The 24,468-nt window shown below is 37.9% G+C and overlaps 1 protein-coding gene across 2 annotated transcripts in view; it reads left to right on the top strand.

Annotated features, from left to right (window-relative positions):
• Window positions 1-24,468, top strand: part of SWAP70 (switching B cell complex subunit SWAP70) — a 78,501-nt gene that overhangs the window by 34,053 nt on the left and 19,980 nt on the right. Inside the window, exons 3-5 of one of the 2 annotated variants that reach the window (XM_025928348.2) lie at window positions 6,763-6,936; window positions 21,669-21,896; window positions 24,067-24,213. In XM_025928348.2, the coding sequence (XP_025784133.1) occupies window positions 6,763-6,936; window positions 21,669-21,896; window positions 24,067-24,213 (549 nt within the window). Of the gene's footprint in view, window positions 1-6,762; window positions 6,937-18,169; window positions 18,307-21,668; window positions 21,897-24,066; window positions 24,214-24,468 lie in introns of those variants that run through there. The other variant, XM_086678008.1, reaches the window with a different exon arrangement.

The raw sequence follows: 24,468 nt of genomic DNA, 5'->3' as shown, positions 1-24,468 counted from the left end.
ATATGAAGTAGAATTATTGATTGAAGAGTATGAATGCTTTCTGAGAAAACATATTCTCCAACCAATGTCTAAAGCATCAAATTGGCCAATTTCCCTGTCTTCTGAGAACTGACTCTGTGCCATAGGAACTTTAGTCTTTAGCTGGTTTGGATGAAAATTCTAGTTTAGAGAACACGTGATTTTAGTTTTGTAAATACTTTCAGAACTTTGAGTCAGAATTGAAATCTATAAATAGTATTGCTATCTTGTATGGATTTTAGTGAAAAGAAATATATATGTTGAAAATAAGAACAACTCTACATATTTCTTTCTAAGATATTATCTTCCATTTGGACACCCTGAAACCATTGGCAGCCATTATTAGTTTTCCAAAAGATGTGAGACAATTTATTATGTATGATATAAACTGGGATTTTGGAGCACAGTTTGCAGTCTTAGATGGGGTAGAGTATGGAATCATAGATTCCTAGATCTTTTGTAGGTAGAACAGACCTTGTGATGTTCTCAATTTATAGATCTATTTTAATTTAGCAAGCACTTGATATTGAACCTATACCCTTCAATAGTTTGCTGTTGTTTTTAGGTAAAGTGCAACATCCTTATCATGGTGTACTGGGCTATGTTTGATTTGGCCTCTGCCCTCCTTTTCTTCCTCTCCCCTTATTGTCCCCTTCTCTGCAGTTGTGTTGGCCTTCTCTCTGTTCCTCATATTACCAAGACTGTTCCTGCCACAGAGCCTTCAGACATGTTGCCTCCTCTTCTGTAAGGCTTCCTCTACCCAAAACATGCATCTAACTCCTGTTCATCTTTTAGGTCTCAGCTTGATCGTCACTTCCTCAGGGAGGGTTCTCCAGGTTGCACCCTGCCCTTCCCAGAGCTAACCTGCTGCTCTGTAATGTGTTTTCCCATTGTAGCATTTAGCACATTTTCATCATATAGATGGTTGTTTTGTTGCTCTATTTTTTGATACCTGATATGCCTCTTAGAGTGTAACTTCTGGGGTAGCAAGGACTGGTTCACCATCGTACAACTCTGTTGATTGTTGTCATTGTATGCAGAAGTTTTTAAGTTTGATGTAGTTGATTCTCTATTTTTGCTTTGTTGCCTGTGGCTTTTAATGTCCTATCTAAGAGAACATTGTGTATTCCAATGTCATGAAGATCTTCCCCTAGTTTTCTTCTAGTTTTATAGTTTTAGGTCTTACATTTAGATTTTTACTCCCTTTTGCATTAATTTTTATATATGGTGTAAGGTAAGGGTCCATTTTCTTCTGCGTATGGATATTCAGTTTTCCTAGCACCATTTGTTGAAGAGACTATCTTTTCCTCAATGTGTAGTCTTGGCATCCTTGTTAAAAATCATTTGACCACATATATAAGGGTTTATTTCTGGGCTCTCTGTTTTGTTGGTCTATATGTCTCTCTTTATGCTAAGTACCATACATACTGTTTCGATTACTGTAGCTTTGTAATATGTTTTGAAATTAGGAAGTATAAAGCCTCCAGTTTTGTTCTTCTTAAGATTATTTTGGCTATTCATGGTCCTTTGAGATTCCATATGAATTTCAGGATGATGTTTTCTGTTCCTGGAAAAAAAAAAAAAAAAAGCCACAGGGATTTTGATGGGGATTGAACCGAATCTGTACATTGCTTTGGGTAGTATGGACGTTTTAACAATATTAAGTCTTCCAGCCCATCAACACTGGAGGTCTTTCCATTTATTTATATCATTTTTAATTTTTTTCAGTAACATTTTGTAGTTTGCAATGTACAAGTCTTTTGCCTTCTTGGTTAAGTTTATTCCTAAGTATTTAATTCTTTTTGATGCTCTACTAAATGGGATTTAAAAATTTTCTTTTTTAGATTGTTTATTGTTAGTGTATTGAAACACAACTGATTTTTGAGAATCCTGCAACTTTGCCAACTGATTTCTGAGTGTTCTGCAACTTTGCCAAATTTATTAGTTCTAAAAGGTTTTCTTTGTGGAATCTTTAGAGCTTTCTGCATAAAAGAAAGAGCATGTTATTGGCAGATAGTTTTACTTTTTCTGTTCTAATTTGGATGCTTTATATTTCTTTTTTCCTTTTTTTGTCTAATTGCTCTGGCTAAGACTTCCAGTATTGTGTTGAATAGAAGTGGTGAGAGTGGGCATCCTTGCCTTGTTCTGATCTTAGAGGAAAAACTGTTTTTCACTGTTGAGTATGATGTTAGCTGTGAGCTTTTCATACATGATCTCATTTTGTACTTTTTTAAAAAGATGTAAATGCCATCATTTAGTATGCTTTTACCATTGAGCATGATTAAACTAAAGAATAGTGCCAGTATATTTTAGAGAAGGAGTAAGCCAACAGACAACTTATTAAAATTAAGTAATATACAGTGAATTTGATTTAAAAAAAAAAGCCACTACTTATTTCCTGGGAAAATTTATGGAAAATTTGTTTGGTTTCTAAAGCCATTGCAATCTGATTTTTACCCAAACTTCTTGGCTCTCTTGAAGGTAACTAGTAACCCCTAAATTAGAAAACCAGTGGTCTATTCTTAACTCCTTTTTAATCTCTGTAGCATGACACTATTGATCAAACTTCCTTAACTGTTTCCTCACTCAATTTTCATATCTTTGTGGTTCTCCTGCCACTTTGTTCTTTTGGTCATCATAATTCCTCTTCCTCCTCTAGTTTTGTAATGTCTGTATCCCCTGATGTTCTGTTTTTTGACCCCATCTCTTTTCTTGATTTATGTTTTCTGTCAGTGATCTCATTTGACCATCATGGCTTCAGTCATCATTAGCAGGCAGTTGACTGACAAGTCTGCCTCTCCTCATTTGCTACAGTTCCACTTCTTTGTCTTTGGACACCTCCATCTGAATGTCTTACTAGACAGGTTGAAGATGCTCATAATTGAAAACTTTATCTTTCCTTCTGTCTTGCTTTTGTCTCCTTCATCCTGTATCTGTTTCCCAGACTTGGTTGGTGTGATGTTTCTGCCATACCTTTGCTCATGCCATTTCTTTTCCTGTCTTTTGTGTTACTTATCCTCATACCCTTCAATATACTTCAAGATCCGCTTCAAATACCATCTTTTCTGCAAAGTACTAATCTGAGCAGTAGATGACCTACTCATTCTCTGCTCTAAAACCTTTCAATTGGGAGTTTCTTATGGACTATTTCTTAAAATTATGAAGCTGTTTGTGATTTGGTCTATGTTTGCTTTTCTAGCCATAAATCTAGGCACTCCCCCTCAGGAATCCTATAATTTGTCACATAATCCACATAGAATCACTTCTTGTTCCTCAGGTAAGCCTATATGCTTTTGTGTACATGTCATTTCCCCTTAGTGTTTTTTAGGGGTGCAGGTGGATAGAGTTGATGGTGGTGGCCTGTGAAACTAGTCCTATAGAGGTGTCTTACATTATATAGATGTCCTCCATCTGTTGAGTTCTATAAGCAGTTTAGCATAGTGGAAAGAGACAGCATTTGAACCTTGATTTAAATGCTAGTTTTGATATTTACCAGCTACATGAACTTGGTATTCAATTTTTCTGAACTTCTGTTTCCTAATATTTATAAGCCATGTGAACTTGGTAAAAGTACTCAATATTTCTGCACCTCTATTTCCTGATCTGTAAAATAGGGGCAATATTTAGCCTTACAAGGCTAATATCAAGTTTAAGTAAGCAACTGCATATAAAATGCCAAGCATATGCTAAGTCCTCATAAATGGTGTTAAAAAAGAAAAAGGAAAAAAAAAAAGATGCTGCAGCAGCAACTACTGCTTTCCTTCAAGGGATCAATTGTGTATGATTGTGGTGTGAGAAATGGTGTCAGACTGAGACAGGGTACTGCAGGCAGAGCACAAAGGATATCGTCCTACTCCTGGGGAACTGGTGTGCCAACCACACGTCCTAGTCAGGGATCAAGAGAAATTTCTCCGTGTAGTCAGCTAGTGACTTCTTCCTTATGGTACACATAACGCTTTGTTTCTATTTCTCCAAACAGAAATGCTTTGCACATATTGTCCTGCCAGCCACTCTGCCTTCTTTAGTACATCTTACTTATTGTCCCAGAATATGGCTTTTAAAATGCAGGCTGTATATGGTGCTCCTATCCACTCTTTCAGTACAGATAAATCCTAACTCCTTAATATGGATTATAAGGCTCTTTATGATCTGGCCTTCACTTCTCTCTCTCGCCTCATCTTTAGCTGTGCTCCATGCAGGGGTCACTTATCATTTTTGTCTGCCCAGTATCTGAACTCTTATGTTTAGGAAATTGCACAGTGCCTTGGTGGGGGAAGGACCTGTCTCACATCTCAGATATTGAAAAGTTCAGACACTCATGAGTGACACAGAGGATCAAAGACTGGGTCAGTGGCAGCAGTGATGGCCTCTTGTTACATTGGCAGTGATGTCTGTACTATACTCTTACCATGCATAGTTTCAGCTGTGATTTGGACTGACTAGCCTACATCGGTAATGACTTAGTTTCAGAGCCTAGATTTTCCATCCCTTGTGATGGATCTTTGAGGTTACCCATTGTTTTTTCGATGAATTCTTTTTATGTTTAAAGGAACCCAGGGTGTTTTCTGTTATTTGCACTTACAAAATAGCCTTGAATCATACCACTCTTTAGCACCAAGTGCTCCATTCACATTAAACTTCTACAATACTTCTGAACTGACCATGGTTGTCTCCACCTCTGGGCTTTCTCACATTGTTCTACCTAGAATTCTCCTTACCCCATTCTTGAACTGTTTACATTTTGTTTTCCCCCAGTTTTATTGAGAAATAATTAACTTGCATCACAGAATAACTTTAAGCCTCACAGGATGGTTTGATTTACATATATTGTGAAATAATTACCATAATAGGTTCAGCTAACATCCATCATTTCATACACATACAATAAAAAGAAAAGAAGGAAGAAAAAAATAAAGGGGAAACATTTTCTCCTTATGGTGAGAACTCTTAGGATGTATTATATCCTTAACAACTTTTCTATGTCATACAGCAGTGTTAGCTATAGTCATTATGTTGTATATTACCTCCCTTCTACTTGTTTATTTTATAACTGGAAGTTTGTATCTTTAGACCACCTTATTCCAGTTCTCCCTCCCCCCACCACCTGCTTCTGGTAACCACAAGTCTGATCTCTTTTTCTATGAGTTTTTTTTTTTTTTTTAGATTCCACATACAAGTGAGATCATACAATATTTGTCTTTCTCTGACTTATTTCACTTAGCGTAGTGCCTTCAAGTTCCATCCGTGTGGTTGCAAATTGTAGGATTTCCTTATTTTTTATGGCTAAATAATATTCCATTATATATATATATATGTGTGTGTGTGTGTGTGTGTGTGTGTGTGTGTGTATTACAATTTCTTTATCCATTCATCTATCAATGGATACTTAGGTTGTTTCCATGTCTGGGCTATTGAGAATAATGTTGCTGTGAACATGGGAGTACAGATATTTACCTGAGTTAGTGTTTTTGTTACCATTGGATTATTATTATGTATATTATAATATATAATTATATTTCCAGAAGTGGAATTGCTGGATTGTATGGCAGTCCTATTTTTAATTTTTTGAGGATTCTGCATATGGTTTTCCATAGTGACTATAAACTGACTTTTAATGATCCTTTGAATTCCACTCTGTTGTCATGTTATTTTTTCTGCAAATCTTCCCCTAGTTCTTAAGATGGGTTAGTTCCTCAGTGTTCCCACAGAACCCTCTGCTTATTTCTATTATAGTACTTATCACACTGTATTGTAATTGTCTTGGCATTCCTTGGAGACATGGGCTACTACTACATTAAGTATCTTTGCATTGTCTCTGGCAGATCATAATTACTATCTAAATTTTATCTTTTGAATGAGTGAAAAACTATTGAATTACACATGGTGTTATATTAGAATTTGTCTATTTGCATATCTGTTTTCCCTAATAAACTGAATATTTTGTGAGCAGAGACCAAGTTCTTCTTCATCTTTATATCCTTAATTTGTAACATAGCACTTGGCTTATAGTAGATCCTGAGGGAATGTTGATTGCATGATTGAATGACTGAAGGGCAGACTGTCTTTTTAGAATTTCAGTTTAAGTTTTTTCCAAAAAAAAATATCTTCTTTGACTATATGGGTAAAGATGAGATATCAGTATGTGGCTCATACTGAGTAATTGACACTCTCCACTCCTCTGTACCAGGGTTGGTAGTTTTATTTAGAAGATAGTGTGTACATGTGAAAAAATAACTATTCAACAAGCTAGTATTTTATGTGCCAAGTGAGTGATATGGGCAGATAGATATTGCTTTAGTGTCAGGCTAACTATAACATTCTTAATTGGGCCTTTGAAAGTGTGGTACACAAGCAAATGAAATTAGAAAATGTCAGGGCGCCTGGGTGGCTCAGTTGGTTAAGCGGCTGACTTCGGCTCAGGTCATGATCTCGCAGTCCGTGAGTTCTAGCCCCGCATCAGGCTCTGTGCTGACAGCTCAGAGCCTGGAGCCTGCTTCAGATAGATTCTGTGTCTCCCTCTCTCTGACCCTCCCCTGTTCATGCTGTGTCTCTCCCTGTCTCAAAAATAAATAAACATTAAAAAAAAAATAGAAAATGTCTATTCATTAATTGGATTATTAGTTAATTGGATTGATTAGAATGGAAGCCTGTATCTGTTTTACTTGGCTTATATTCTGCTTATTTTGGAATTTTTCCTCCTTCATTGGATATTTTTCATTGAAATTTTAACTCATTCTTTTTTAGGTCCAAGACAACTTTGACAAGATTGAGTTCAATAGGATGTGTTGGACCCTCTGTGTCAAAAAAAACCTCACCAAGAGCCCCTTGCTCATTACAGAAGAAGATGCATTTAAAGTATGGGTTATTTTCAACTTTTTATCTGAGGACAAGTATCCATTAATTATTGTGCCAGAAGAGGTAAGGTGTGGCTCTGGGAAGTTCTTACATGGCCATCATAGCATTTAATAGATCTAGCTTGGAAGTATTGTTTTAATTCAAATTGTGTAGATACAAGGGAGATCTTGGACTAGTGTTTTTGGACCAGAGGCAAAACAGCTTGAATCCAAGAAAGTCCAAGACTTAGTGATTTGGGGTCATGTAATAACCCCTGGAGATTTATAGATAGGGTGGGACTTTTCCTCTCCAAATTGCTATAGTTATGAATGAATCCATCCTCATATCCAAAGAATTTTTATTCAGTACAAGTCACAACATAATTTTTTGTTTCCTTACATATTGGCAAACTAGTATGGCATTTTAGGAAAGCAGGACAAATTGGCTGAGTGATATTATCTGGGAAACACATAGGATCCACAATGTTGTTCTCAAGGCTGTTTTTATGTGAGGAAATACTGTTCTTGTTTCAAAGTCCAGGATGGTGACTTTTTATTGTTCTTTCCAAAGTAAATGAAAAAGAATATTTTGCTTGTTCTGTTCTGACTTATTTTCCCTAGCTTCCAAAGGAAAAAAAAAATACAGGAGTAAGATTTCTGTGCTATCTTACTGCCTTAAAAAATTATATATGTAATACATGCTTATTACAGTAATAAATATAAAAAGACTAATATGAAGAATTACAATTAGCTATAGTTCTCCCCTAAAAAAAAAACAAAAACAAAACAACAACCTGTCATTCCTTAACTTTTGACAAATTATTTAACCTCTTGAGATTTAATTTCCTATCTATAAAATAGCGCTGGGACACCTGGGTGGCTTGGTTGGTTAAGCGTCTGACTCTTGATTTCGTCTCAGGTCATGATCTCACAATTCATGATATTGAGCCCTGCATGGGGTTCTGTGCTGACGGCACAGAGCCTGCTTGGTATTCTTTCCCCCTCTCTCTCTGCCCATCCCCTGCTTTCTCTCAAAAACAAAACAAAACAAAAATTAAAAACCTTTAAAAAATAAAATAGGGCTAAATAGAGGTTCTGCATTTAAAGGACTTAGCTCAATATCTGGTATGTAATAGGTACTTAGTAAATGTGTTAACTCCTATGACCACTATTATTGCATTTTTGCACGTAAGTCTGTTTATTTCCTTAGAACAGATTTCCAACAGCGGAACTCTGAGTCCTAAAAAACACACTTAAAAAAAATTTTTTTTAATGTCTATTTTTGAGAGAGGGAGACACAAAATCCGAAGCAGGCTCTAGGCTCTGAGCTGTCAGCACAGAGCCTGACGTGAGACTCGAACTCACGAACTGCGCGATCATGACAGCCAAAGTTGGATGCTTACCCAACTGAACCACCCAGGCACCCCCAAAACACACTTTCAAGGTATTTGATGAACAGGTAGAATTACCCTTTGGAAAGGTTGTACCAATTTAGATAGCTATCAGCAGTGATTGAGGCCTATTGTTACCCATCCTGCCAATACAGAGTCTAGTCTGTGATTTCTGTGATTCATATTCATGTTAGGAAAATCTGTTTAAAAGTGCACACTACATGGGGCGCCTGGGTGGCGCAGTCGGTTGGGCGTCCGACTTCAGCCAGGTCACGATCTCGCGGTCCGTGAGTTCGAGCCCCGCGTCAGGCTCTGGGCTGATGGCTCAGAGCCTGGAGCCTGTTTCCGATTCTGTGTCTCCCTCTCTCTCTGCCCCTCCCCCGTTCATGCTCTGTCTCTCTCTGTCCCAAAAATAAATAAACGTTGAAAAAAAAAATTAAAAAAAATAAATAAATAAATAAATAAAAAAATAAAAGTGCACACTACAAAATTTTATTTAAAGCCAGCAAGCATTTATTGACTGCCAACAATAGGCAAGGCACCAAGAGTAATGCAAAGTGCAAAAGATTACTTCCTGCCTTCAAGGAGTTTGTAGTCTGCTCAAGGAAAAAAATAAGTCAAATGTAATTTAAAGCAAAATAGACTACCTGTTACAAGAGAGATGCAAAGGGCATACAAATACAGAGAAGGGATAGATTTATTCTAGGTTGGGGAAGTAAGGGATCAAGGAAAGCTTTTTAACAGACAATGTAGTAGTTAAAAGTAAGGTCTTAAATTTTTTCCATAAAGGGCCAAAAAATAAATATTTGAGGGTTTGTGGCCCTTTAGGCCATCCTGTCTCTGTTGCAGCTACTTAAATCTGCTGTTATGGCGTGAAAGCAGCCACAGACACTATGTTGGACTAGTGCTGGACTTTGAAATGTGAATTTTGTATGATGTTCATGGATCATGAAAATTTTTTTTTTCCTCCCAACTACTTAAAAATGCAGGAAATGGTCTTAGATCATGGATGTATACAAACATGCCATGAGCCAGATTTGGCTGCTGGGCTAGAGTTGACTTGTGGACTGGCTTTTGCTGTCCCCTGGTTAAGGGCAGGGGTCTGGAGTCAGATTTCCTGGATTTGACTTCTAGCTCTATCACTGTTCACTAGCTCTATGACTTTGGGCAATATACTTCATTTGTTTTTGCTTCAGTTTCCTCAACTATAAAATAAGACTAATGCTAGTATCTACCTCTTACTCTTCTTATGAAGATCAGATGAGGAGAATGCCTGGCCCTGAAAGTGCTCATTTAGTATTAGCTCTTAAGTTTATGGGGAAATTAGCACTTGTGCTGGGCCTTAAAAGATGGGAAGAATTTTGATTAATGGAGAAGAATTCTGGGTGGAAGAAACAGTGGGCAAAATTATATGAGTGAACAAAATTATAAAAGCAAAGGGCATGTTCTTTTTTTTTTTTTATTTTTTAAATGTTTATTTTTGAGAGAGAGAGACAGAGTGTGAGTGGAGCAGGGGCAGAGAGAGAGGGAGACACAGAATCCAAAGCATGCTCCAGGCTCTGAGCTGTCAAGCACAGAGCCCAGTGCGGGGCTTGGACTCACAAACCGTGAGATCACGACCTAAGCCGAAGTCAGTTGCTTAACTGACTGAGCCACCCAGGCACCCCCAAAAAGGAATTTTTAAAAAGGATATTGGGTAGCTCACAGAATTGTCATGATGGCTGAGACCAGGTTTGAATGCTATCATTCTGGAACTATCCTGGTCACTCCAGTGAGGAACCACAAGGAAAAGCTGCTGCCACCAGGGGGTGGGTATTGTACTTATGCCATGGAAAACCTCTGGCCCTGCACATTTGGTGCAGCCCAGGAACTCTGATCTTCTTGCAACTGTTTTTGCTACCAGAGAGAATTCTCTGTGCCCAGTTTTCAGTTCATAGTCATAGGATAACACATGTAATTGTTATGGCCTATGTCAGGTACCATGAGTTAGTTGCAAAGGAGTCCTGGAAAGGGTCCATTTGCATTTTTATTGTCTGTATTGGGAGGTAGGGAATTGCCTAGATGTAAGAAGGGGGTTCGATGCTAGGCAGTCAAAAAGAATGACACATGCCCTGTCTAACTGGAATATGCTAGAAGGAAGAAGAATGGTGGTAGATGAGGCTAGAAGGAGTTTTGACTTTATCCTGTAGGCAATGGGGAGCTGTGAGCCACTGATGATTTTTTAAAAATTTATTTATTTTGAGAGAGAGAGAGAGAGAGTGGGGCAAGAGCAGAGAGAGAGGGAGAGAGAGAACCCCAAGTGGGCTCTACAGTCAGCGCAGAGCCTGATATGGGGCTTGATCCTACAACCGTGGTGAGATCATGACCTGAGCCTAAATCATGAGTTAGATGTTTAACTGACAGAGTCACCCAGGCACCCTGAGCCACTGATGATTTTTAAGCAGGAGAGTGTCAAATAAATAGATGAAATATGGAGAGATGTGAGATGGGAAGTTGAGAGAAGGTAAGTGGCATATGGGGACCGAAGTATAGTGATGTTAGTGAGAATGGAAAAGAAGATCAGATGGGAAGGACCTAGAGGTGACAGGACTAAAAGTTCATAGTGCCTGGTGTAGGCCTATAGGCAGGTTTCAGGCCTGGGCAATCGGGAGGTAATAGAGTGTAGTTGTTTAAAGCATGATCTTTGAAATCAGACTGCCTGCTTTAAATCCTGACTGTACCACATTTTAACTATGTGACTTTGAAGAGATTAATTCATCTCTTTGTTTGGGTTTCCCCATCTGTAAAATGGGGACAGCTACTTCATTCATTGGACTCTTGTGAGGACTAAAATAGTTGATATATGTGAAGCATTTAACATAATGTCTGGCCCCATGATGAGTGCTCACTAAATAGTGTCTATGTGTGAATGACAGGATGATGAATAAGTTGGAGATATGGTGTCTGATGATGGGTTGGGTACATTGGTATTTTAAGTGGGACATACTTGTGGAGCTGTCCTGTATTCAACTGGAATTACACTTCTAGAGTTTGTGAGAAGTTAGGGCTGGAGACAGAGATGGGGAAGCTATGGGAGTAGGTTAGATCAAGGAGGAAGAAACCACTGTGGGAGAAGTGAGGGCTTAGGACGGAACCTTGGGACTGTTTCTGTAACAGGAAGAGGAAGTAGTTTTGGTACAGGAAGCTGAATTGAATAGTCTATAAGGTAGGAGGAAAACTGGGAGAGTATTGAGTCATGAGTGCCATAGAAAGAAAAAGTTCTAAGAGGCAGAAAAGTAGTTACTAGCATTAGATGCTACAGAAAAATTAGAGGGTGATACGTGAGAAGTTGCCCTTGGATTTACCAATTAGGTGGTCATTGGAAATCAAGTAGAACACAGTTTTATGTAGTGGTGGGAACAGTTTTTTAGTGCTTAGTAACAATAATGATGTGATAGTGTGTCAATGTTAAAGGGGATATGAAGTGGGGCGCCTGGGTGGCTCAGTCGGTTAAGCGTCTGACTTCAGCTCAGGTTAGGATCTTGTGGTCCGTGAGTTCAAGCCCTGCATCGGGCTCTGGGCTGATGTCTTAGAGCCTGGAGCCTACCTCCGATTCTGTGTCTCCCTCTCTCTCTGCCCCTCCCCCGTTCATGCTCTTTCTCTCTCTGTCTCAAAAATAAATAAACATTAAAAAAAAAGGGGGGGGGATATGAAGAATAAAATGTGTTGTGGAGTCTTGTCCATGAAAATTGTCTAGCTTAATACAGAGACCTATAGAAGGAGTGGAATATTGATAGGTGTTGAAAAAGATGTATTGATGGTATTTAAAAGTAAAAAAAAAATTTTTTTTTAATGTTTATTTTTGAGAGACAGAGAGAGACAGATCATGAGCAGGAGAGGGGCAGAGAGAGAGGGGGACACAGAATCTGAAGAAGTCTCTAGGTTCTGAGCTGTCAGCAGAGCCCAACGCGGGACGTGAACTCACAAACTGTGAGGTCATGACCTGAACTGAAGTTGGACGCTCAACTGACCCAGGCGCCTAGGCACCCTAAAAAAAATTAAAAAAAATTTTTTTTAACATTTATTTTTTATTTTTGAGAGACAGAGAGAGACAGAGCGTGAGCAGGGGAGGGGCAGAGAGAGTGAGACACAGAATCTGAAGCAGGCTCCAGGCTCTGAGCTGTCAGCACGAGCCCGATATGGGGCTCGAACCCACGAACTGTGAGATCGTGACCTGAAGTCAGACGCTTAACAGACTGAGCCACCCAGAAGCCCCTAAAAAATGTTTTTGATGTTTATTTTTGAGAGAGAAAGGGACAGAATGTGAGTGGGGGAGGGACCGAGAGAGGGAGACACAGCATCTGAAGCAGGCTTCAGGCTCTGAGCTGTCATCACAAAGCCCTACACGGGCCTCGAACTCATGAACTGTGAAATCGTGACCCGAGCCGAAGTTGGATGCTTAACCAATTGGGCCACCCAGGTACCCTCTGGTGGTATTTTAAAAACCTAGCTGTTGCTTGGAAGAATTATGCTAATAAAATCTCCAGTGTTGTCTTTTAAAACATTTTGTAGTTACGCTTAGTGTTCTAAGTTTGTGTTTTCTTTGGAATTGGAGGTGGAGTGGGTCTCTTACCTGTGATGTTTGGGCTCTTACCATCACTAAAATATTCATGGTAGACTTGAAATTGATCTTGTCCTGATTTCAGCGATAGAAATTTTCTTAGTAACTAAGGAAACTTACCTTGTTCCTCAAGGGGGCACTTGCTTGATATGGAGGACTTGTCATTGGCTTTAAATCATTGTTGAGCCATGGGCTATGAAGGGAGCCGGTCAGCACTAGCTTCCTGATTGCTCTGCCTAAGAAACTGCTCCAGGTGGCCTGAAGAACTGGGGCCCACATGAGCCTTGAGGTGTACCATGACTGTATCCACTTCTGTACTCTAGAGCCCCGCCAAGGCTCTGCGGGCTGTTAGGAATGTCTTTGGTTGTGTTTCTTCTAAACAAATTAATCTCATTCCAGAAGGGAATAGCCTCTGTTTAGAATAGCCAGGCAGAATACCTTGTCATGTTATTATTTGGACTTATTACTCTGTTTTGACATCTTTAACTCTCTCAGCATTTCTTCTGCTTAGATTTAGAATTAGAGTTAGTTTTATAGATCCTTTCTCTGTGGCCAGAAGTACTTATGTGGAGAAAGAATCATCAGGACAGATTTATGTGGAATTGCTTTGTCTGGCTGCTGAACCAGCCTCCTGTTAAAATATGGCTATGTATTTATTAAGCTCTTAGCACAACTCCTGTCCTTGGATGAAGCACTGTAAACTCAAGATCACACTATTTTATGGAAAATACTAGAGTCATAATAATATTTCTTAAGGTAGTCATTCTCTGGTACATTTTGTTTCCTTCCTAAATACTTTAATAACATTAAAAAAACCCCATATTTTGAACTAGTTATAGACTTAGAGGTTTTAGTAAAATTTAATGTAAAGATAGATAAATTTTAAAAATAAATTTTGAAGTGTAATGTCTTAATTTGTCATGAGTGCATATATGAGTTTAATTTGTAATTTTACCAACAGTTTTTAGGTTTTATAAGTTTAAGGTAATTTTTATGTTTCCAGTCATCCATCTACCATAATGATTATTTGTATTTTGTTTGAGTCCAGAATGTTTTTAACTGAGATTTTATTCTCTAGTTTTGATTAATGCTATATAAGATATAAGTAACAGTGGTAGTTATATGAGTAACATAAGTGGTATAAATGTTTGATTTTGATTCAGTTTCCCATGACCCAGAAAGTAGTATCAAAAATACTAAATAAATGTTAAGTGACTTACACCATGCATAATTCAAGAAATAGTATGTTCCCATTTAAGATGGTTCCTTAATTTTTGTCAAGCGATATTCCTGGAAATGTGTGTCTGTATAGTTTTTTTCATTAGCATTCATTTTCCGCAGAGCCAAGAACAAAACAGGATGTGTCTGTTGTGGACTTATTTGGAAGAATTGCTTTGATGCAATTAAATATCAAAACTGAAATAGTTTTAAGAGATCCTTAGTGAATGAAATAAAACCTAAATTGTTGTTAAACCAGTAAAGGCCCTTTTTTAATGATGACAGGGAAAGAACTTTTAACAACATGATTTTTGGAGCCAAAGGCCTTGAAAATCACATGCAGCTTGAAAGTTTATTCTTTTGTTATTTTTGGTGAAACTTGCTTGGAAGGAGGAAGTAAGCTGCTTCCTGAAACTGAATGAGCTTTTAGAATTGATGCAGGCCACTCGAGACTAACACGGCAGCACGTGATTTATTATTTAGTGTAATTGAATAGTTGAGAGTGGGAATGTTTGTCTCTTCCTGGCCCAGTATAATGAATTAAGAGATCCTTAAATTATTTGGTAATGATAAGTATATGATTGTGTTGAAAGTCAGCAGGAAATAAGTCTAGATTATTTGGGACAATCACTGGGAATGCGGAGCAGTTGCTGGGTGCGGATGACAAACTCAGGAGGGTTTGGGAGTGTGCACCTTCATAAAGGTTTAGGATGAACCAAGGAAGCTGCCTCTAGAGCTGAGTTTGCTACTAACAGGTACTCTCAGTTACTAACATTATTAAAGACCATTGGATATACAAGAGAAACTGAAGCTTGGAGTGGGAGGGACTTGGGTATATTCACAGTGGATGTATATTCACAGTAGATGAAGAAAAGCTAAGGCTGTTTCCCGATTTATAGTATGAATGGTCAGTCCAATGCACCATTTTGTCATGCCTATCCACGTGACCATATGCATATGCTTCTGTTGGCCTTACTACTAACACTTCTATTTGTGCTTGTAACTGCCTTTATCCCAGCTTGTGATCAGACAGCATGGGCCCTTCTTTTTACTGCATTAGGGAGATTGAACTTCTGTACATGTTAATGCCTCTAAGTTATTTTACTTTGGGCAGTTATTCATCTTAATGTCCTTTTTAACTTTCTTTTTCTCTCTTGTCTCTCTTTAGTCTCTTCTTGTCTTTAATCTTTTTTCCTTTTCTTTTTTGGTACATTCTGTCCTTTTTTCTTCTTTCTCTCTCATCTTTACCATTTTCTTTCTCTCTCCTCCACTGATTATCCCTGTTACTACATCTTTTTTTTTTTTCTTTAAAGATTTTATTTTTAAGTAATCTCTACACCCAAGTTGGGGCTTGAATTTACAACTTCAAGATTAAAAGTTACATGCTGTAATTACTGAACCAGCTAGGCACAAATGAAATTGTTTTTTTTTTTTTTTCATTTTTATTTAAAGTTTATTTATTTATTTTGAGAGAGAGAGTGAGCAAGCACGTGAGAGCATGCACAAGAGCAGGGGAGGAACAGAGAGAGAGAGAGAAAGGGGAGAGAGAATCCCAAGCAGGCTCTGTGCTATCAGTGCTGAGCCCTCCGCGGGCTCAATCTCACAATCTGTGAGATCATGACCTGAGCCAAAGTTAAGCATCTGATGTTCAGCCAAGTTGGACACGTTCATCCAGTGGAGACATGCAGGCATCCTATGTTTTTGTTTTTTAAAGTAAGCTCTATGCCCAGCATGGGGCTTGAACTCACAACCCTGATATAAGGAGTCACATGCTCTACCAGCTGAGCCAGTCAGGTGCCCTGATCCTTGTTACTTCTTCTTCTTCTTTTTTTTTTAATCTTTGTAATGTTTATTTATTCTTGAGAGAGAGACAGAATGCGAGCGGGGGAGGGGCAGAGAGAGAGGGAGACACAGAATCCGAAGCAGGCTCCAGGCGCCAAGCTGTCAGCACAGAGCCTGACATGGGATTTGAACTCACAAACCGTGAGATCATGACCTGAGGTAAAGTCAAACCCTTAACTAACTGAGCTACCCAGGCACCCCTGATCCTTGTTACTTCTATTTAAAAACCAAGAAAATAATAATATCTGATAAACTTAACAGTAGATGTTATATCTCCAACAAGGGAAAGGAAAGACCTAAGTGTGTTTTTCTCCAACAAGTAAATATTTGTTGACTACTTACTATATACTTGATTTAGGAGATTAGATAATTTCCATATTAGAAGACTTTATAGTGTCTCATCAAATTTAATTACTAGAACTCTTAATATTTTTTGACTTTGTGATATTTTGTGGATGTACATTTCTTTGCAAGCATGTTTTTGCTATTGTTGGCATTCTTTTTCTGCTAAAATATGTTATTTCACAAACAGCTTTATAACCAAATTAGTAGAAGTGCAAAGGAGAGAAAGAAAAATTAACTCACAATCTTATCTGTAACAAGTTAGACTTACTATTTCTGTGTTTTCCTCTAGTATTTGTCAAAATATTTACAGAGTCTTTATGCAGTGGAAATTATAGGTAAATTTAATTGAGCATTCTTTTATTTATTTTTACATTTTTATTTTTTTGGTATTATTTTTATTAGAGAGAGAATTTTTTTTTAATGTTTATTTTTTTTAGAGGGGTGGGGAGGGGCAAACAGAGGGGGACAGAGGATTCAAAGCAGGTTTGGTGTTGACAGCATAGAGCCTGATTTCAGGATTCGAATTCACAAACCATGATATCATTACCTGAACTGAAGTTGGACACTTAACCGGCTGAGCCACCCAGGAATCCTGAGAGAGAGGGGAGGGCGGGGGGAGAGAATGAATGAATGAATGAATGAATGAATCTTAAGCAGTCTCCATGCTCAGTCAGAGCCCAATGTGGGGCTTAATCCCAAGACCCTGGGATTATGACTCGAGCCAAAGCCAAGAGTTGGATGCTTAACTGACTGAGTCACCCAGGTGCCTCTCTCAAATGTAATTTTAGCAATCCCTGTCAAAATAACATCAGCATTCTTCACAGAGGTAGAACAAACAATCCTAAAATTTGTATAGAACCAGCAAAGACCCCAAATAGCCAAAGCAATCTTGAAAAAGAAAACCAAAGCTGGAGGCATCACAGTTCTGTACTTTAAGCTGTATGACAAAACTGTAATCATCAAGACAGTATAGTACTGGCACAAGAACAAACACATAGATCAAAGGAATAGAACAGAGAACCCAGAAATGGACCCACAAACATATGGCCAACTAATCTTTGACAAAGCAGGAAAGAATATCCAAAGGGAAAAAGACAGTCTCATCAACACATGGTGCTGGGAAAACTGGACAGCAACATGCAGAAGAATGAACCTGACTGCTTTCTTACACCGGACACAAAAATAAACTCAATGTATGAAAGACCTAAACATAACACAGGAAGCCATCAAAATCCTAGAGGAGAAAACAGGCAACAACTTCTTTGACTTTGGCTGCAGCAACTTCTTACCTGACATGTCTCCAAAGGCAAGAGAAACAAAAGCAAAAATTAACTGTTGGGACTTCATTAAGGTAAAAAGCTTCTGCACAGCAAAGGAAACAATCAGCAAAACTAAAAGGCAACTGACAGAATGGGAGAAGATATTTGCAAATGACATTGGAGAAAGGGTTAGTATCCAAAATTTATAAAGAACTTATTGAACTCAACACCCAAAAAACCAATAATCCAGTGAAGAAATGGGCAGAAGACATGAATAGACATTTATCCAAAGTCGACATCCGGATGGCTAACAGACACATGAAAAAATGCTCAACATCACGTATCATCAGGGAAATACAAATCAAAACCACAGTGAGATTCCACCTCACACCTGTCAGAATGGCTAAAATTAGCAACTCAGGCAATGACAGATGTTGGCAAGATTGCGGAGAAAGAGGAACCCTTTTGCAGTGCTGGTGGGAATGCAAACTGGTGCAGCCGCTCTGGAAAACAATTTGGAGATTCCTCAAAAAATTAAAAATAGAACTACCCTACAACCCAGCAATTGCACTACTAGGTATTTAACCAAACGACACAGGAGTGCTGATTTGAAGGGCACATGTACCCCAATGTTTATAGCAGCACTATCAACAATAGCCAAAGTATGGAAAGAGCCCAAATGTCCATCGACTGATGAATGGATAAAGAAGATGTGGTATATATACACAATGGATGATTACGTGGTGATCAAAAAGAATGGAATCTTGCCATTTGCAACAATGTGGATGGAACTAGAATGTGTAAGTCAGAGAAAGACAAATACCATATGATTTCATTCATATGTGGAATTTAAGATACAAAACAGATGAACATAAGGGAAGGGAAGCAAAAATAATATAAAAACAGAGGGGGAGACAAACCATAAGAGACTCTTGAATACAGAGAACAAATTGAGGGTTGCTGGTAGGGTGTTGGCTGGTGGGGGGAGAGCTAAATGGGTGAGGGGCATTAAGGAGGATGCTTGTTGGGATGAGCACTGGGTGTTAAATGTAAGTGATGAATCACTGAATTCTATTCCTGAAATTATTATTACACTACATGTTAACTAACTTGGATTTAAATTTAAAAAAATAATAAAAAAATTAAATGTCATTTAAAATGTTTGAATAATGCACCACTGAGTACAAAAGGAAATAACATTGATGGAGTACCTACCATGTCAGACACTGTGCAAAATAATCAGTATTTGTCTCATTTTATCCCCATAGTAGTACTATATGATAAGTGTTGTTATGCCCGTTTCATAGATGAGAAAATTGAGGCTTAGCTTAGTTTATTTCAGTTTAATAAACAGTAATTGAGCTTTACCACATTCTAGGTATGGTGCTGAGTTCTGGATATTCAAAGATAGGTGGGACATGGTCCCGTCTATAAGGAATTCAGAAAATGGTGGGAATCCAAATGATTAAGAGATAATTTCAGTACAATATGCTAAGTGGAGTGACATAGAAGAACAACTGACCTGGGGGTGCCTGGGTGGCTAGGTTGAGTAAGCATCTGACTCTTCATTTCAGCTCAGGTCATGATCTCACTGTTTGTGGGTTCAAGCCCCATATTGGGTTCTGCACTGACAGGATGGAGCCTGCCTGGGATTCTCTCTTTTCCTCTCTCTTTTCCCCTCCCCTGCTTGTGCTCATCCTCTGTCTCTCTCTCTCAAAATAATTTTTGGGGGAAAAAAAAAAAAAAGAACACCTAACTTGGATTAGGGTTGGTCAGAGCAGTTTTACTAGAGTAGTGCTTTCTCAAACTTTAATGTACATATGGAAGTACCTGGGTTCTTGTTAAAATGCAGATTTTGATTTTTGGGTCTTTGGTGGGGTCCAAGATTCTTCATTTCTAACAACCTAGGTGATGCTGATGCTGCTGTTCATACCTCACTTTGAATAGGAATATCCTAGACGACACAGAATTTGAACGAATACCATTTAGCTTGGTGCAGAAATGAGGAGAGGTATTCAAGACAGAGAGGACAGGGTGGGGAAAGGCATAGAAGCATAAACAAGTATGTTAAATGGGTAAACTTATAATCTATGACAGGTATTGGCAAACTATGGCTATGGCTCACTGCTGAATGTAGCCCGTAGCCTGTTTTTGTTCAGCCCATGTGCTAAGAAGAGTTTTTACATTTTTAAAGCATTGTAAAAAACAAACCCAAACAAAGAGTAACTTATAATAGAGATGCACAAAGCCTCAAATATTTACTACCTAACCCTTTACAGAAGAAGCTCGAGACCCCTGATCTGTGGTATTAGTGAAGTGTGTAAAATCTGCAGTGGGCATAGTGGAAGACATGTTAGAGATAGTAAATGGGAGGGAGGAATGGTGGTCACCAAGGGACACAGGAGAACTTGGCCTTTATCTTTGAGGTGATAGAGAACCAGGACAGGATTTAAAGAGGGAGGTGAGGGGTGCATGGGTGGCTCAGTTGATTAAGCATCCAGCACTTGGTTTCAGCTCATGTCGCGATCTCACGGTTCATGAGTTTGAGCCCTGCATTGGGTTCTTGCTGACAGCATGGAGCCTGCTTGGGATTCTGTCTCTCTCTCTCTCTGTCTCTCTGTCTCTCTCTGCTCCTCCCTTGCTCACTCTCTATCTCTCTTTCTCTCTTTCTCAAAAATAAATAAATAAACAAACATTAAAAAAATATAGAGAGAGGTGATAGGCTCAGGTTATGTTTTGAAAAAATTTCTCTGGCAGAATATAGATACAAGGGAACAATGCTGGAGGCAAGGATACCAACTGGGAGGCCTGAACAAGGTAGATGGAGTAGGAGGGGATGGGTTTGAGAATTGTCTGGGAAAAAGTTTTTCATTCTCTCTTGACTATAACCCATAGGAAGATATTACTTCATGACCAGCACACATAGACATACCCACAACACCAAACTAACCACAAAACATTTGTCTTTATTGTGAGTAAACTCAAATATTTTTATTCAATTAAAGAAGATGCTGGTGACTATGTAATAAGTTGATTTTATATTGGGTTATAACCTACAGTTTGAAAAGCACTGATCTGGGGAAGTGAAACAGTAGGATTTTATCACTGATTTGGAATAAAGGAATAGGGAACAAGGATTGGCCTGGGTGATTGGTGTTGTTCCCAACTGAAATCAATAATAGAAGGGAAAGCCATTTGGAAGGTAGAGGTGACGCATTCATTTTTGGATGTGTTGACTTTGATAGCATTGTAGGAAACCCAGGCTTTCCAGAAGATAGCAGTTTCTCATTCAGTGAGTATTATTGCCTGTTTTGTTTACCTGCTGTTATTTGAATAGCAATATTTTCTACTGTTCTACACAAAGGTATGTTTTTCAGGATTTCATAAGCTTTTTCAGCCCAGGGTAGGAATTTGGCCATTGTTTCCAACATTGTCAATGTTATAATGGGAGGAAGCATCATAAATTTCAAATAATTGGCTTACGTGGGAAATTTATAAATTGGGGACTAAGTTGTAAATACTAATTTGAGATGCTTATTTAATTAATACTTGCGTATTAATTCAGTAAGATCGATATTCTGATATATTTAAGTATTTATCCAACAGAGAGTAGTCAAACCACATCAATTAAGTGTATGTGTACAGTTTGCTTTAGTTCTGCTATAGTATACAAATATACTATACTATTAGAGGGTTATAAGTTTTTGATTCCTTCAAAAAATTTTTTTGTAATGTTTATTTTATTTTTGAGAGAGCAAGAGAGACAGAGCATGAGTGGGGGAGGGGCAGAGAGAGAGGGAGACACAGAATCTGAAGTAGGCTCCAGGCTCTGAGCTGTCAGCACGGAGCTCGACTTGGGGGTTCAAATTCAAGAACTGTGAGATCATGACTTGAGCCAAAGCTGGATGCTTAGCCAACTAAGCCACCCAGGTGCCCCTCAGTTTTTGGTCCTTATTCTATAAGGTTAATACAGGACTAGTGGCATTTTATCTATACCTTTCCTCTGATAATATCATGATTTTTTAAAGATATAATTTTGAAACTAAAAAGGAACATTTCCTAAGTTGACCTTATCAGTGTAAATAACATGGATACATACCTAAGTTTAAAAGTTACTATTTTTTTACTAGGAATTAATAATTAAAATTTTTTCTTTTTATAGATTGAATACCTGCTTAAGAAACTTACAGAAGCTATGGGAGGAGGTTGGCAACAGGAACAATTTGAACATTATAAAATCAATTTTGATGACAGTAAAGATGGTCTTTCTGTGTGGGAACTGATTGAACTTATTGGAAATGGACAGTTTAGCAAAGGCATGGATCGGCAGACAGTGTCCATGGCAATTAATGAAGTCTTTAATGAGCTTATATTAGATGTATTGAAACAGGTAAGAGTCCTGGAACACTGTGTTTCTCCTTACCTTTAGACTTTGACATGTTTGAAATAAGACATTTTCATTTGAGTATAAGTCATTTATACCTTTATACTGATTTAGAACAAGAATAAAGTTTCTTATTTTCGCAGTCTTGTATTAGGCTTAAAAAAAAATTACTGATACAATTTTGAAGTATACTTAAGCATTGGGAAGTTGCTATTTTGAAAGAATTGTTTAAATGACCACATTTCCAAACTATCTTTAAAGTACTTTCATGTCACGTGTACATCCATACTTGTTGATCTGAGAGATCCTCATGGCATGTTGTTCAGAGAAAAAAAAAACAGGTTGTTGAACAGGAAGTATATTGTAATCCCTTTCATGTAATGTGATATATATGTGTAGGGCTATCTGGAAGGATGCTCACCAAAATGTTAAAAGTGATTACTCCTGGATTGTGGGATTCCTGTAAATTTTATTTTATTCTTTATTCCTTTCTTGTTGATTGGATTTACTACTAGATTCTATACATGAATGTATGCATATGATTACATATTTTAATTTTTTTATTATTTTTTAAAGTTTATTTCTTTATTTTGAGAGAGAGAGAGAACCAGCTGGGTAGGGGCAGAGAGAGAGGGGGACAGAGGATCTGAAGTGGGCTCTGTACTGACAGCAGAGAGCCTGATGCAGGGCTCGAACTCACAAACTGTGGGATCATGACCCCAGCTGAAGTCAGACGCTTAGCCGACTGAGCCACCCCGACACCCCTATATATTTTTATAAAATTAGAAAAATACCCTTATTTTTGGAGTAAATACCTTTATATAGCAAAGTTGCATTTATCTTGTTAGATTATGACCTACATAGCATCTGATATAAATATGGAATGCTTAATGATTGTTAAATAGAATTTACATGTTTTTTTTTTTTAGCGGCTCTTTCATATTTTTTACATTATTATACTGAATAATAATTCCAATTTGGGATTTCCTTACTTTGGTCCTTTATTTGCTCAGTAGGTGAAGTTGTGTCTTTGCTCTTTTTCCCTAATTGAACCCATCAAGAAACATTAATTGAGGTTTCATTTGTATAGGTTTTTGGTGCTACAAAGAGGTGTGAGACATGGTCTGTGTCCAAAGAGGACTTCTAGGCCCACCAGGATGGCAGGATAATTGGACTACAGATGAATTTCAATATGAGATAGCTTTTGCTTAAATGTCCAAGGATGAGGAAGCTGAACAAGTAATATGATTAGAACTTGGTATAATACCCAAATGATACAGTCAAGCTAATATTATATAATGATAATGAATAGTCTGCTATAGGGTATCAGCACTTGTACATTTACTATTTAAAATTCATCTATTCTCAGACAACCCTGAAGGGCTTTGGCCTATAATTATAATTTTGCTGAAGTAAAAATGTGAGTTATATACCTTTGTGACTGATTTGTGGGAAGAAAGTATAGAAGTGCAAGTGTAGAAGCCAGAATCCTAACTACTTGGTCCAGTCCTTTTTCTTTCTGCTCATCTGGAGGAGTTCATCCTCCAGAATAGTGAGAGGTCAGGTAGGAAGGGTAGGTTGGTGCCAGAAGGTGATTGGTTGAAAGATATATTTGGCCAACTTTAATATTTTCATTGATTGAGGTTTTAGTTTGCTGAGAATCACTGTTAGGGTTGTGTGTGTGTGTGTGTGTGTGTGTGTGTGTGTGAATCAGAATAGACAGAATAGTATAATGAACCCCCATATACCATTCACCCAGCCCCAGTAACTACCAACACATAGTTAATCCTACCCTCCTACTTTTGCCTCTCCTGTATCTTGAAACAAATCCCAGATATTTCATTTTATCTATAAATATTTCAATAGGTATCCCTAAAAGATAAGGAATTCTAAAAAATCACAATGTTTTTAGCACCAGGAGTCCTAAGGCTACTCTCTGTATGTAGCATGGGGTGGAGTTAGAGGGGTTGTCTCTGCATGCCCAGAATTCTGTGTAAACTTTTGTGTGCATGTATTAGCATGAATTTGACTGGGTATAGTGCCCCTGGCCTTCATAGACCCTCAGTGGGTTCATGATCTCCAGAGGTCAAGAACCACTGATATTCATGTATTCAGGAAGATATCAGCTCTTATAAGAAAAAGAACAGGTATTTATATAAAATTTAATCTTTCATAGGGTTACATGATGAAAAAAGGCCATAGACGGAAAAACTGGACTGAACGCTGGTTTGTACTAAAACCCAACATAATTTCTTATTATGTGGGTGAAGATCTGAAAGATAAGAAGGGAGACATTCTCTTGGATGAAAACTGCTGTGTGGAGGTCAGTCTACTGTTACTTCTTTCTGTTGCTGCCCCCTGCTGCCCAAGTGTTTTATATTCCTTCTAGACTTTAGAGTCTTGAAAGAATCTTAAAATTTACATTTCTAAAATAACATAGGCATACAGTTGCCATAGTTTCTGAACCAAAAACCAGAGATAGCTGACAAAAGTTTTTTGTAATGTGAATTTATCTTCTATCTTATGGAAAAAGTATAGGGATTAAATCAGATTTGTTTGTACATTTAAGGAATCATTT

The sequence above is a fragment of the Puma concolor genome, chromosome D1, assembly GCF_028749965.1.
Source record: "Puma concolor isolate L17-30 chromosome D1, mPumCon1.1.hap2, whole genome shotgun sequence".
NCBI classification, from domain to species: domain Eukaryota; kingdom Metazoa; phylum Chordata; class Mammalia; order Carnivora; family Felidae; genus Puma; species Puma concolor.
The sequence above is the reverse complement of the archived record's forward strand: the minus strand, read 5'-3'. Positions and strand labels throughout refer to the sequence as shown.